The sequence below is a fragment of the Mobula hypostoma genome, chromosome 3, assembly GCF_963921235.1.
Source record: "Mobula hypostoma chromosome 3, sMobHyp1.1, whole genome shotgun sequence".
Taxonomy (NCBI): domain Eukaryota; kingdom Metazoa; phylum Chordata; class Chondrichthyes; order Myliobatiformes; family Myliobatidae; genus Mobula; species Mobula hypostoma.
The window spans coordinates 169,789,568-169,804,946 of record NC_086099.1 but is presented as its reverse complement, the minus strand read 5'-3'; the positions used below and the strand labels follow the sequence as shown (position 1 = coordinate 169,804,946).

Genomic DNA, 15,379 nt, shown 5'->3' with positions numbered 1-15,379 from the left:
CGGACAGACACCGATTCGCGGAGAATGCAGCGGTAGCCGGGAGGCACACAGCACATCTTTAAGAAAAAAGCCGAAATAAACATGCTAATTAATTAGGTGCTGCCCGACACGTAATTGTCGGCCCAGATCAGAGACGAAGCAATCGGAAATCGGCACTGATCTGGGCTGACAATTACGTGCCGGGCGGCACCTAATTAATTAGCATATTTGTTTCGGCTTTTTTCTTAAAGATGTGCTGTGTGCCTCCCGGCTACCGCTGCAACCCTGCATGCTTCGCGGATCGGTATCGGTTGGTGGCCTGGAGGGTGGGGGCCACTGCACCACCCAACCTGCGACGACTCAGCCTAACACACCATCATCAGTGTGCTCGGCACTGTCCCGATTCCGGTAAGTGATACTACACTGTACATACATTATTTCTACTTTATATAGGCTGTGTATTTTTATATGTTATTTGGTATGATTTGGCAGCTTCATAGCTTAAAGGTTACTGGAGAGCGCTTGCACCATGTTTTTGCCAACAGCGCTTGCGTGAGATTTTCTGCCAACGGCGCTTGCGTGAGATTTTCGCTATGGAGAACAGTGCAGTAATGACTGTGGAAAAGTATTTCTACTTTATATAGGCTGTGTATTTATCATATCATTCCTGCTTTTACTATATGTTACTGTTATTTTAGGTTTTATGTGTTATTTGGCATGATTTGGTAGGTTATTTTTGGGTCTACGAAAGCTCAAAAAATTTTCCCATATAAATAAATGGTAATTGCTTCTTTGCTTTACGACATTACGGCTTACGAACCGTTTCATAGGAATGCTCTACCTTCGGATGGCAGGGGAAACCTGTATTAAAATGCTGGCGTAGACCATAGTAACACTGCAGCATGCTCTGGGTAACGCAGCATTCACAATACATAGATTAATACCATTTGTAGAGTTTCCAATGTTCACTTCCTTTGGCGAAAGTGTGTGCTTTATCCCACTCACTCACTCAATTCACTTTTAATCTATTCTCCTTCACGTGCCCATTAGCTCCACGCTAAAGCTTGCACACCCTGCTCACAGCTCAGGTCACCACGTTACAGAAAGGATGTGATGGAATTGAAAAAGGCACCAAGGACTCTTACTTGACAGGCCTGAAAAGTTATGGTTATGACACTAACTCTAAATCTCTGTAGCGTATGCACTTGACCCCAATTATATAAATCCATCAAGTTCCTTTGTCAGTGTTTTCTCCCCCAAGTACACAGACCAAAGTCTTTCTGGATATCCATCAGCAGGAATCAGCATTAGTACTCTTTAGTTTGTTCGCTAATTGCATTGATGTCAATACAGGGCAACCATTGCTCCTGTTAATGGGGTTTAAATCATTTGGGAAATCTGGTTCAGTTTTAAAATTTCTATTTACTTCATTCATTAATAACTTATTTTATTATTGGTAGATTGGTCCTCATATTCAGAATGTCATCAGGCTTGTGTCATTATTAAGAGTTTAAATTGGGAATCAATGTATTGGGGTATATGAAGCAACTTAACACAAGGGTTTTTTTTTAATCTGGTCTTGTCTCAATCCTGTTCTCCCCAATCAAACTAATCCCTCCCCAGCATCAGGAAGTGCTGTCCTAAGGCAGAAGTATCCATCGTCAAAGATCTCGACCATCTGGGCCATGCCATCTTCTCACAGCTGTCATCAAGCAGGAGGTACAAAAGCCTGAAGTCCCATCAGTTCAAAAGCAGCTACTTCCCTTCAACCATTCAGTATTTAAATCAACCAGCACAACCGTAATCATTAAGAGTTTAGCTATATATGACCATTTTGATCCTTTTGCAGTAAAATTAACTTTGTTTTTCCTTTGGTCTAATTGGGCTCTTTCTTTCCCTGATTTGAAGATTGCTTTATTTTATGTTATGTGTTTGCGATACAATTGCAAGTAAGTTTTGCATTGCACTTGTGCATACAAGTAATCATTTGTATGGTAATAAACGCAACTTTGACTTTAACCCAAATGGTCTTTTAAAGACATTAGTTTGTGATGCCTGTTTATGCCACTGGACCTGGACTGCTGAGGTCAAGAGAATGGCACAGCCCCAGTTCAAGGGCTTTTCCACTTTAAAAACTCTCCCGCACAGGTTTCCTGTCATCAGCAGACATGGTGGACAACCACCATACCTTTAAAACTAAAGGCAGTGGAATGAATATTTTCCTGGGGTTGAAATTTCATATAGATCAATTTAAACATGGAAGGACTGACTCGAATTCACAAATGCTCCGTCCAAATGTTTATTGGTCTTCAAATTTTTAATCAGAGCTGGAAAAGCTGAAGAAATCAAATGGGATCCTATAATATAGTTGAGTGAAAACCAGCATCACAGTAGACATGATCATGAAAAAGGTGTATAGCATGCTGCTTTCATCAGTCAGGGCAATGAGTACAAGGGCTGCCATTGTATAAATCATTGGTGACGTCGCACTTGGAGTATTGTATAGAGTTTTGGTCACCCTGTTATAGGAAAGATTTAGTAAAACTGGAAAGAGTGAAGAAAATATTTATGAGGAAGTTGTCAGGGTTAGAGGGCCTGACCGACAGGGTGAGGTTGACCAGACTAGCATCTTTACAGCCCGGAATGCAGGAAAATGAATGATGGCTACGTAGAAGCAATTAACATGATGAAGAACATAGATAACATAGATGGTAACAGTCTTTTCCCCACGGCATGGAAATCCAAAACAAGGGACCATAGGTTCAGGATGAGAGGGGTAAGATTTAAAAAGGACCTGAGGGACAATGATTTCAGACAAAGGGTGGCGAGAATGTGGAATGAGCCACCGGAGGAAACGGTGGAGGCAGGTACAACTGTATCATTTAAGGCAGTGGTCCCCAACCACCGGGCCGCAAAGCATGTGCTACCGGGCCATGAGGAAATGATATGATTTGGCGATATGAAACGATACGAGTCAGCTGCACCTTTCCTCATTCCCTGTCATGCCCACTGCTGAACTTGAACGCACGCAAGGTCATTACGCACGTGAGGTCATTACCCATGCGAGGTCATCAGTTGGTCATTAACCTACAACTACTCTGAGTAAAAAACAAACGTCGCTTGAGAGTTTCTTTGGAAGAGGTGGTAGGGGTCATAAAAGGCCTAATGATGATGATAATGCACAGACAGCTGAGGCCGAGACTGCAAAAAAAAACAAAGCTTCCTTCAACAGAAAATATGACGAGTGGTACATAAAATATGGCTTTATTGCAACTGGTGACTTGCGCGCTCCAACCCTGTGTGTGATATGTGGAGACAAGCTGTCTAATGAGGCAATGAAGCCCTCAAAACTGCTTCGGCACCTTGAGTCCAAGCGCCCTGGACTTAAAGACAAACTCGTTGAGTTTTTTGAGCGGAAAAAACGTGAGCAAGTGGAACAGTCGCAAGTGCTGAGAGCCACCATCTCCACAAATGCTGCTGCTCTGAGGGCATCGTACTTAGTGGCTAGCAGTATTACTAAGGCTAAGAAGCCTTTCACTGTTGGTGAAGAATTGATTCTGCTTGCTACCAAGGACATGTGCCGTGAACTGTTGGGAGAAGCTGCAGCTAACAAGATGGCACAGGTTTCTCTTTCAGCTACCACAGTTTCAAGGAGAATCGATGACATAGCGGAGGACATCAAAGCACAGCTGTTGGAACGGCTTAACGAGTCACCATGGTATGTTATCCAGACCGATGAGTCTACCGATGTCGACAACAAGGCAATACTGCTGGTTTATGTGCGATATATATTTCAAGACGATGTGCACGAGGATATGTTGTGTGCACTGCCGCTGCCAACTAACACAACTGGGGCAGAACTATTCAAGTCTTTGAATGACTACATGTCAGGCAAACTAGACTGGTCATTCTGTGTCGGAATATGCATAGACGGGGCAGCAGCTATGACTGGACGGCTTAACGAGTCTGGTTTCACTACCTGAGTCAAAGAGGTTGTTCCTGAATGCCAGTCTACACACTGTATCATACACAGGGAAATGCTGGCTAGCCGAAAAATGTCACCTGACCTTAACAGCGTATTGAGTGACGTTGTTGAAATTATCAATCACACCAAAGCAAAAGCCCTTAACTCACGTCTGTTTGAGCAGCTTTGTGAGGAAATGGATGCAGAGCACAAATGCCTTCTCTTACACACTGAAGTCAGGTGGCTATAAAGGGGGAGAGCCCTGGCCAGGGTTTTTGAGTTAAGAGAACAGCTACAGAGATTTCTTTCAGGAAAAAAGTCACCACTGGCAGCACACTTCAGTGACGAGGAGTGGATAGCAAAACTCGCTTATCTGTGTGGCACCTTCAACCTGCTCAATGAACTCAATTTGTCACTTCAGGGGAGAATGACAACTGTCTTCAAATTAGCAGATAAAATGTCTGCTTTCAAAGCCAAACTGGAACTGTGGGGATGGCAAGTGGATAGGGGCACATTTGACACATTCCCAACATTAGCTGGGAATTTGGGAGATACTGAGGCTGCACTATCCTTCTCACAGCTGGTGCGCGATCACCTATCTTCGCTGTCGATAGAATTCGAGCGTTACTTCCCAAATGCAAATAACCCAAGACGTGCAAAGGAATGGGTCCGTGACCCATTTGTGAATGTCCCCGGTGAATCATCCATGTCAGCGTGGGAAGATCAACTCCTTGAGCTTGCAAATGATGGTAGGCTGAAAAGTATGTTTGACATAACACCTCTGCCAGCATTCTGGATCAAAGTCAAGGCTGAATATCCTGAGATAGCCACAAAAGCACTGAAAACGTTGTTTCCATTTCCAACATCATATCTCTGTGAAGCGGAGTTTTCTGCAATGAATGCAACGAAAACTAAATTGCGGAATAGACTGGACATATAAGGAACCCCCTTTGTGTATCACTGCTTCCCATCACCCCTTGATGGGACCATCTTGTTGCAGGGAAACAAGCCCAGGGCTCCCATTGATTCAGCGATATTGGTGTGTTGCAATGATTTTATATGTTCATACGAGGAAAATATGCGCTGTGTGTTTAATATCCAAATGTTGTATGATGCTATTGACTTATAATCACTACATTCATGCAAGGAAAATAGGCGCTGGGTGTTTAATATTAAATTTGTTAGATAACCCCTTTTAGAAATGAAATTGAGTGTATTAGCCACTTATAAGTAATGTATAGTTGACTTATCACCGATATTCCAGTTGTGATGAACACCGCACCCCCCCCCCACCCCGTTGGCCGGTCTGCAAGAATATTGTCAATATTAAACCAGTCCGCGGTGCAAAAAAGGATGGGGACCCCTAATTTAAGGAGCATTTGGACAAGTACACAGAAGAAGGGTGAGATCTAGAGGTATATGGACTGAACACAAGAAAATGGGACTAGCTGGATGGGTCCCGTGGTTGGCATGGACTAGTTGGCCCAATGGGGCTGTATCTGTACTGTATTGCTCCATGACTTCATAACAGACTCACTAGTTTGCTTTTTCCCCTGTCCTCAGCCTTTTCCTGGATCTGTACTGGGCTTAAAAGCTGTTATCTGTATTGAGCACATCTACATAAAATGCTGTTGTAGGAAAGCAGCATCCATCATCAAAGACCCTCACCACCCAGGCCATGCTCCTTTCTCGCTGCTGCCATCAAGTAGAAGGTACAAGAGCCTCAGGACTCGCACCATCAGGTTCAAGAACAGTTACTACACCACAACCATTAGGCTCTTGAACAAAAGAGGATAATTACACTCATCTATCGAGATGTTCCCACAACCAACGATCTTATTTTAATCTTTATCTTGTTATTTCATGCTTATTTATTGCTATTCATTTATAGTTGAATTTCAACAGTTTGGTGTCATCTATGTTCTTATTTTTTTTATTGATCCTGTTTACAGTTACTACTCTATAGATTTGCTGAGTAAGCCTGCAGGAAAATGAATCGCAGGGTTGTGTGTGGTGACATGTATGTACTCTGATAATAAAATTCTACTTTGAACTGTAAAATCTTCCAATTTTTAAAATTATAAAGATGAAAAATTAACTCTGCTTCTCTCTCCACTTCTTCTGTCCCTTGCCTGACAAGGTAAGTATTTAGAGGAACAAGTTTATCACAGACATTAAATGGAAAATGTTGGATATACTCAGCAGGTCGTGCAGCCTCTATGGAGAGTGCAAAAGAGTTCACCTATCAGGTTAAAACTGGTACTACTGTAGAGTGGGCTGAGAGAGCAGTCACCCAGGGAAGTGCCAAAGAGTGTAAGTCAGCTGAGATTGCACACTGGACACTCCACATATTGATCTCTTCAAAGAGCATGTGAATTAAAGTTCCACACCCCTTTACTCACCTGCTCATGCAAAATGCCGTAGGTCACATCCTTTAATCGTTAAAAAAATATAGTAACACCAAGTTGTCACAGAAATAAATTCAAGCACTACTGCATATCCTCAGATAGTTCAACTTCCACACAGCATTAAAATAGCAAAAATTACCATCTCAACTGACTGGGTTCAAGCGAAATCTGTAATTATTCAATACCTACTCTTCTTCCTTTCAGAAACTTTGACTGTAGGTACAGTCTCTAACTTGTCCCATCCCATAGATCTTATGGTGTTGCATTATAAAATGCAAATGCTACAACATACGCCATATTAAACTGTCACTTCTGCAGCTAAAGACCAAACTTGCATTGCAACAAGCCCCCTAAATGTAATGCCTTCCCTTTTTGTGAACGATTATACCTTGTATAATTAACCTTGTATCCAGCACAATCATCATTTGGTACCCGAAGTCTTCTTTGCGAGGGTGTTTCCAGCTGCCAGTAGTTGATTCGATTCAAGAACATCTTAGACAGTTCACAAATTGTTTGTCTTTCCTTTGGCGGAAGGTGACTAAACTTGTACTGCACAAAATTAGTAACTCCCTGAGTAAAAACGAGAAAATGTAAATAGCAAGGTAAAAAGAACCCTCTGCTCCAGGATGCATACTAAAACATGTCAGTACGGCTGAGGGGAGAATTGAATGCTGGCACTACACACCTGTGTGTCAGCTACATGTTGTTCTTACACTTGGACATTAAAAAGGTTAATGTTTCTGCTAAAACACAAACAATATTTCAGACAAATCATTATCCCTTCCTAAGTGTTTCTCTATGTTGACCCGTTTCCACTCAAATTCTACAGATTCTGAGGTGACCAATGAGTCCAATGGGAACTGGAGATTTAGGATGTGGCTGACAGGGCAGATGGCGGGGGGGAGTAAATAGGGAGGTGGTGTTTTCTTTCTCCTGCATATGCTGGGCTTCTCCAAGCTCACTGCACAGAGAATGATGCACTAATGTTCATATACAAGTGTTTCACACTATAATTTCACACCCTGAAGGAATAACCTACAATATTTTATTTCTGAACCTTCGGAGTTTTCAACTAACACTGTGCCCAAATATAAATTCTATGTAGTTTCTGACTCTTAAAGGACAAAGAAGTGACAGAGAGTGCAAAGCAATTTAATTTATAAAGCAACTCAATGCATTAACACTTTTGTTTATACAATTATCTGAAATAAATACCGTAAGTCCACATTTATAAAATGGGAGATATATTCTGTGCATTCCGGATTCTCATTCTTTTCCGTGTCCTAAGAAATAACTCTCATATATTTTTACATTCATCTGCATTGTTCAACCATGATTTGCTGCACTTTACAAGATCATCAGAAAAAGTTCTCTAGTTCTCTGCCATCACTGAAATCTCTACTTCAATCCGCTTGCCTATATAATCCTATATTTGTCTTTGATTCTTTTAAATATCTACATATCTGAGGCCCAACTATTCTTATTTACCTGATGCAACACAGAAAGGGGTCAGCTGACTGCATGCTGGCGCCCAACCTGTCCTGCTCCCTTTCTCCTTACTTCCCAAAACAACTTATTCTCCCTCACATGCGCATCAACTCCATTTTGATTAAGTTAACCTACATTAAGAGGTAATACACAGTAGCTAATTAATTTATCAGCATGCCTTTGGCATGTTGGAGTAAATCAGAATAACGGGCAGAACGCCCTGTGGTCACAGGAGGACATGTAAACTTTGCTCAGACAGCACCCAGGATCAGGATCAAATACAGATCTCTCAGATAGAAAATTCTATAGATTTGTATCTTTCAAATTTTTTTTTCCATCTGTGTATTGAAAGTCGGTGCATTCTCCAGCCAGAGTACACTGCAGTTCAGTTTGAAACAACTTTTCCAATTCCTTTATGTTCTGGCGAGTCCATCAGCACATGAACCAATTGGATTTCAATGCATTTTGGCAAATAAATCTCCACCTATAGTTCTAATTCTACCCTGAAACATGAAATTGGATAAACATGTCTCCTTTTATTAAACTGTTTGTGTTAATAATTCACTGAGTTAGCACAATTTAAACCAGAGATTAATGGATTCCCTCCAAAGCAATGGCTTGTGATTCTAGCACTAACCATTGGCAGTGGAAGAAGGCTGGGAGACCAGCCTCAGACAGCCACACCCAAAAACTATCCCTCGGGTCAGTAGTGCAGCGCTTTTAATCAGAGCCATTCATATTGCCAGGGAGTGTGGGGGTGGTGAGGAAGGGAGAAGGTTAACAAAAATATGAGGATTGCATATACAACTTTGCTGTCATAAAGAGGAATGAGGCATGAGTTACAAACTTCGGAATAAAATGACATGAGAGAAAATTTGAATGCATTTGAAGAAGCAAATGAAATTTTAAAAGATTTATCAATTGTATTCACTGTATTCTCAGGTTACATGTTCCTACCCACAGATAGGGGAGCATTCATAGGGGACAAGTTCTTTCATTTATCAACTTTTATCTTCAGTACAGTCTTGTTTTGGAACAAAAGCGAAGTTCATTCTAGTTTGCAGTTTGCAAAATAACGTCTTTCTTTACCTGTTCAATACTGGGCTTCTCAAACGGTGGACATCCTAATGGTCCTTCCACAATAGGGTTTCCCATTTGTAAAATACATTTTCTCAAAAGCTGAAAATGGAATTAATAATAAACTAAGTCCAGAAAAGAAAATATACACAAAATAAAGGAAACAATCCTCAAAGTTTTAAAGTCACTTCAATGTCAGAAGGAATGTAAATATTCCAAGAAAATATAATCAACAACAGACCACAGCAAGAATGAAAAAGAAGGAAGTTGGAAATAACAAGGCGGCAAAAATATCAAACAATATTAATGCAGACTTCTAAAAACAAGTTAACGTAAGGTAGTAAATTTTTGATTTAGGTTTACGACCAATCATTAATTTAGTAAAGGTATTGTGTACTGAGCTACTGAATTCTGCAGATCAGGAAGATCCCAGGTCTGAATATGCTCTGTGCAGAACTAGGCACAACGAGTTGCCTAGAAACCAGACTGTTACATCACAATCCAGGTAACTCTAAAAGCAGCAGCGTGAAGTAGAACTATTCTTTTCTCCTCTCAGCCTGCCCCTTTTCAATGATTTCTTGTTCCATTCAAAACATGTTTATCTGGCCCCACATCAGTACCTACATTGCCATCTCTTATTACTTCAGTTGTCAGTCAACTCCAATTGGATCCTTCAACCTGAATTATCTCACAGGGGACATGGAAAATACTTTAGCTCAGTCTCTGGCCATCAATCAAACATATTGCTGGTCCCTGTGAATTCATGTGTAGATTGCATAACATGGAAACAGCAGTCATGTGGAATTGTGGAAGAGCCATGCAAGCACTGCTGCAAAATGCAAAGTCAACAATAAATATAGACACCAGCAAAAGGCAAACATTTTCAAGGAAATACTCTAAAAGAAATCAAGAGTAATAAAACCTAAATGTGGGTGATGGATACTCCCACACAGTGGCAATCCAAAGCTTCAAAATTAAATGTAATCAAATGAAAATCATTTATTTTAAACTGCTTTCAGTACTAATTTTAAGAGAACCTCAATCAAAATAAACCATTTGTACCATTGCGACACACATCAAAGTTGCTGGTGAACGCAGCAGGCCAGGCAGCATCTCTAGGAAGAGGTACAGTCGACGTTTCGGGCCGAGACCCTTCATCAGGACTCATTTGTACCATTAATCTGCCATACATAATTTTCCTGGCCAGAGCTGGAAATAAAAACAGAACTTCGAAATCCACAATTTAATTAGATCCTTTTCAGGTACAAATTGGAAGATGTTACTAAAGACACAATAATGGTTATTTCTTTTATTTTTTTATTGAAGAATGTGTACCTCTTGCACATTTATCACATTTGTACAAATTACTGATAAAACTTTGTAGATAATGTAATTTTAAATAAACAGACTTGATTAGATTTCTTTATTAAAATTTTTTGATTGTCAATTTTGCTCTTAATTGTTAATAAACAATCATTTTACACTTGCAATGTTCTCAGATTTTTATTTTTGTTACTCATTTGCTGATTGTATTAGAACATTTTGCTCAATTTCAAATCCCTAATCTAAACCCATTTGCCTTTTCTGTTTCTCATTTTTTTCACCCTATTTATCATTTCCTCATCATTTCCACTCATATTGCATTGCTTTTTGAGGCAGTAATACTTGTCACTTAAGCCCAGTCTTGTCAAGGTTCATCTTTAAAACAGCTAAACAATCATTTAATTTTGAAAGGATACATATTACTTAGGTATATTTATATGTATTACTTAGTGAAAGAAATTGTCTTCTGACAAACTTATCAGGTATATAGCTCAGAAGCAAAATATAATTAAAGATCAGTTGTTAATCTGTTATACACAGTAGAGGGCAGGATAAATGAATGAGAAATAGTGGTAAGTAATGGTCTGATACGAGTTGTGGATTTAAAATAATTACAGTACTAAGAAAACTTATAGAGAACTTAATGAGACTAAACCCAACAAATGTTATGGATTGATGTCTACATCTTAGTGTTCTGGTATGGTGATAGCAAATGCCTTATTGGCTTTCTTCCAAAATTACATGGATTCAGGAATGATTTGAGTGGATTGGAATGTAGCAAATGTAACATCTGCATTTGAGGAAGGAGGGGTGGGGAGGACATAGGGGATTTAAGGCAGATTAGCCTGATATAAGAATCTAGACAAAAATTGCTAAAGTCCATTACTAATTTATGCCAAATGGGCATAATAGAAGGGAAATGTTGTTTGAAGATCTGATTGTGTTTGTGAAGAAGCAGCTAGAAGACTGAAAAATGGGGAGTTGTATACCTGGTTCTCAAAAGGTGTGTGCTAATGTGACACGTAGAAGATTATTTTGCAAATTAAATGTTGATAGATTTGAGGATAACAGTATTGAAAACAAATCAGTAAAAAGGTAAGGTGAATTCTGGGGAACTTAGCCAGCTCCAACCCTGCTACAACCATCCCTACTCCCCAGTCCATGTCTTTTTCTTTCCATACCTGACAACTCTGTTGTTTTACTGTTTATGCTAATTTCTTCCACAAACTTCAGCTTGAACAAAATTGCACTGTCTGTTTAATAACAAGCTGACAATTACTTAATCTTCTCTTGTACTCACTGACCTACATTATTTCTGATCTTCTAACACCTTAAAATATCAAGTTTTCATTTTTACTTATAAATGCCTTCTTAGCCTTACCATCTCCAGTTCTATACTGGATTTCTGCAGTCATCCCAACTCTGGCCTTCTGTGTACTTCCCTCTACTACATAATTCGGTGCAACAGAAGCTAAGAGCCAGTGAAGGAAAGAAAAAGAGCTTACAGCTAATTAAAGTAACCTAAATATAAATAAATTATAAAAAACAATTGCCTGTGGATCTGAAGTTGTAGAACAAAGTAACCAGTGGTAAATGACATAAAATTTACCACAGTGCCACTTAACACAACATACCTGGAAATGCAAAAGAATCGGATTTAAAATTGGGCAACTCAAAAGGCAAGTTTAATAACAACCTTACAATTGGTTGTACCTCAGCCACGGAAATAATGGTGTGATCTAAAAGAATCTCGTTATGTGTTGTTTAAGTCACAGACATAACGCTTAAATAGAATGTGTGTAACGTACAAACAATCGATGATATATATCATTCAAAGCATTCAGTTTCTGTGGCACTGCTTTAGGGAAATTAACATATCATTGTCTTCAAATAAAATAGAATCCATGGGCTGGGATTATTGGTTCAATATAGGTAAAGATAATTCAATTCCCAATATAAGGACGTGTAAACTTTTTTTACATTTATAAATTCCTACATTCACAGTAAAAATGGAAAGTGCCCACATTAATGTGTGATTAATCCAGAGGATGTTATGAAGGTTTTCTGTGTTTCGGATATAGTCAATGTTTTTTCCAGTCTTTTTTTTAGTCTGTGTTTTTTGCCCTTTGTTTCTCGTTTTTTGTGCAGAGGAGGGGGATTTGGGGTTGATGTTCTTGTGGTATTTTGTGCTGGGGAGCGGGATTTGAGGGAGTTGATGATTGTGGCATTTTGTGCTGGGGAGGGGGGCTTGGGGTTGATGTTCCTGTGGGGTTTTGTGCTGGGGGGGGGGGGGTTTGAGGTTGATGTTCCTGTGGCATTTTGTGCTGGGGAGGGGGATTTGGGTTGATGTTCCTGTGGCGTTTTGTGCTGGGTTTGAGGGGGCTGATGATTGTGTTGCTGTTCCTTTTTTTTCGGTTTTGTGGCTATCTGGAAAAGAAGAATCTCAGATTTGTATACTGCATACATACTTTGATAAGAAATGTATAAGAGTATAAGAAATAAAGTGGATGACCTTGAGGCACAGTTGGAAATTGGTAAGTATGATGTTGTGGGAATAACAGAGACATGGCTTCAAGTGGACAGGACCTGGGAAATGAAAATTCAAGGACAGACTGATGGGCAGAGGGGGTGGGGTGGCTCTGTTGGTGAGGAATGATATTTAGTCCCTTGCGAGGGGGGACGTAGAATCAGGAGACGTAGAGTCAGTATGGATAGAACTGAGAAATTCTAAGGGGAGAAAGATCCTAATGGGAGTTATCTACAGGCCCCCAAACAGTAGTTTGGATGTAGGGTGTAAGTTGAATCAAGAGTTAAAATTGGCATGTCGCAAAGGGAATGCTACAGTTGTTATGGGGGACTTCAACATACAGGTAGACTGGAGGAATCAGATTGGTACTGGACCCCAAGAAAGGGAGTTTGTGGAGTCCCTCCGAGATGGATTCTTAGAACAGCTTGTACTGGAGCCTACCAGAAAGAACGTAATTCTAGATTTAGTGTTGCGCAATGAACCAGATTTGATCAGGGACCTCGAGGTAAAGGAGCCATTAGGAGGTAGTGACCATAATATGATAAGTTTTAATCTACAATTTGAGAGGGAGAAGGGGAACTCGGAAGTGTCGGTATTACAGTTGAACAAAGGGAACTATGGTGCTATGAGGGAGGAGCTGGCCAAAGTTCCATGGAACAATACCCTAGCAGGAATGACAGTGGAACAGCAATGGCAAGTGTTTCTGGGAATAATGCGGAAGGTGCAGGATCAGTTCGTTCCAAAGAGGAAGAAAGATCCTAAGGGGAGTAAGGGGAGGTTGTGGCTGACAAGGGAAGTAAATGGACAGTATAAAAATAAAAGAGAAGAAGTATAACATAGCAAAGATGAGTGGGAAGCCGGAGGATTGGCAAACTTTTAAAGAGTAACAGAAGGTAACTAAAAAGGCAATACGTGGAGAAAAAATGAGGTACTAAGGTAAACTAGCCAAGAATATAAAGGAGGATAGTAAAAGCTTCTTTAGGTATGTGAAAAGGAAAAAAAATAGTTAAGACCAAAATTGGGCCCTTGAAGACAGAAGCCGGTGAATTTATTATGGGGAACAAGGAAATGACAGACGAGTTGAACAGGTACTTTGGATCTGTCTTCACTAGGGAAGACACAAACAATCTCCCAGATGTAATAGTGGCCAAAGGATCTAGGGTAATGGATGAATTGAAGGAAATTTATACTAGGCAGGAAATGGTGTTGGATAGGCTGTTGGGTCTGAAGACTGATAAGTGTCCGGGACCTGATGGTCTGCATCCCAGGGTACTTAAGGAGGTGGCTTTAGAAATCGTGGACGCATTGGTAATCATTTTCCAATGTTCTATAGATTCAGGATCAGTTCCTGTGGATTGGAGGGAGGTTAATGTTGTCCCTCTCTTCAAGAAGGGAGGAAGAGAGAAAACAGGGAATTATAGACCGGTTAGCCTGACGTCGGTGGTGGGAAAGATGCTGGAGTCAATTATAAAAGATGAAATTACGACACATCTGGATAGCAGCAACAGGATCGGTCCGAGTCAGCATGGATTTACGAAGGGGAAATCATGCTTGACTAATCTGGAATTTTTTGAGGATGTAACTATGAAAATGGACAAGGGAGAGCCAGTGGATGTAGTGTACCTGGACTTTTAGAAAGCCTTTGATAAAGTCCCACATAGGAGATTAGTGGGCAAAATTAGGGCACATGGTATTGGGGGCAGAGTACTGACATGGATTGAAAATTGGCTGGCTGACAGAAAACAAAGAGTAGCGATTAACGGGTCCCTTTCGGAATGGCAGGCGGTGACCATTGGGGTTCAGTTCTGGGACTGCAGCTGTTTACAATATATATTAATGATTTAGATGAGGGAATTAAAAGTAACATTAGCAAATTTACCAACAACACAAAGCTGGGTGGCAGTGTGAAATATGAGGATGATGTTATGAGAATGCAGGGTGACTTGGACAGGCTGGGTGAGTGGGCAGATGCATGGCAGATGCAGTTTAATGTGGATAAATGTGAGGTTATCCACTTTGGTGGCAAGAACGGGAAGGCAAATTATTATCTAAATTGAGTCAAGTTAGGAAAAGGGGAAGTACAACGAGATCTAGGTGTTCTTGTACATCAGTCACTGAAAGCAAGCATGCAAGTACAGCAGGCAGTGAAGAAAGCTAATGGCATGCTGGCCTTCATAACAAGGGGAATTGAGTATAAGAGCAAAGAGGTCCTTCTGCAGCTGTACAGGGCCCTGGTGAGACCACACCTGGAGTACTGTGTGCAGTTTTGGTCTCCAAATTATTGGAAGGACATTCTTGCTATTGAGGGAGTGCAGCGTAGGTTCACGAGGTTAATTCCCGGGATGGCGGGACTGTCGTATGTTGAAAGATTGGAGCGATCACAGTGGATGGTGGAGTTGGCTCGAAGGGCCGAATGGCCTACTCCTGCACCTATTGTCTATAAATGAACCTTTGAACTTTACTACGAGCTATATTTGTAGATAGAAAAATAATATTGTGATGAACTTACATAATTTGTTGTCTTCATAAATTAAAATAGAATAGCTGGTGGGAGAATTATGATCCTCAGTATGACCAATATGTACACACACGCACTCTCATCCCCAGGTTACA

At 40.4% G+C, this 15,379-nt stretch overlaps 1 protein-coding gene across 3 annotated transcripts in view; it reads right to left on the bottom strand.

Annotated features, from left to right (window-relative positions):
* The window catches only part of kat2b (K(lysine) acetyltransferase 2B), a 120,353-nt gene that overhangs the window by 47,894 nt on the left and 57,080 nt on the right, over positions 1–15,379 (bottom strand). For all 3 annotated transcript variants that reach the window (XM_063044074.1, XM_063044072.1, XM_063044073.1), the window contains exons 4-5: positions 8,929–9,018; positions 6,740–6,921 (exon numbers count right to left, since the gene is read on the bottom strand). In XM_063044074.1, coding sequence (XP_062900144.1) covers positions 6,740–6,921; positions 8,929–9,018 — 272 coding nt within the window. The remainder of the gene's footprint in view (positions 1–6,739; positions 6,922–8,928; positions 9,019–15,379) is intronic.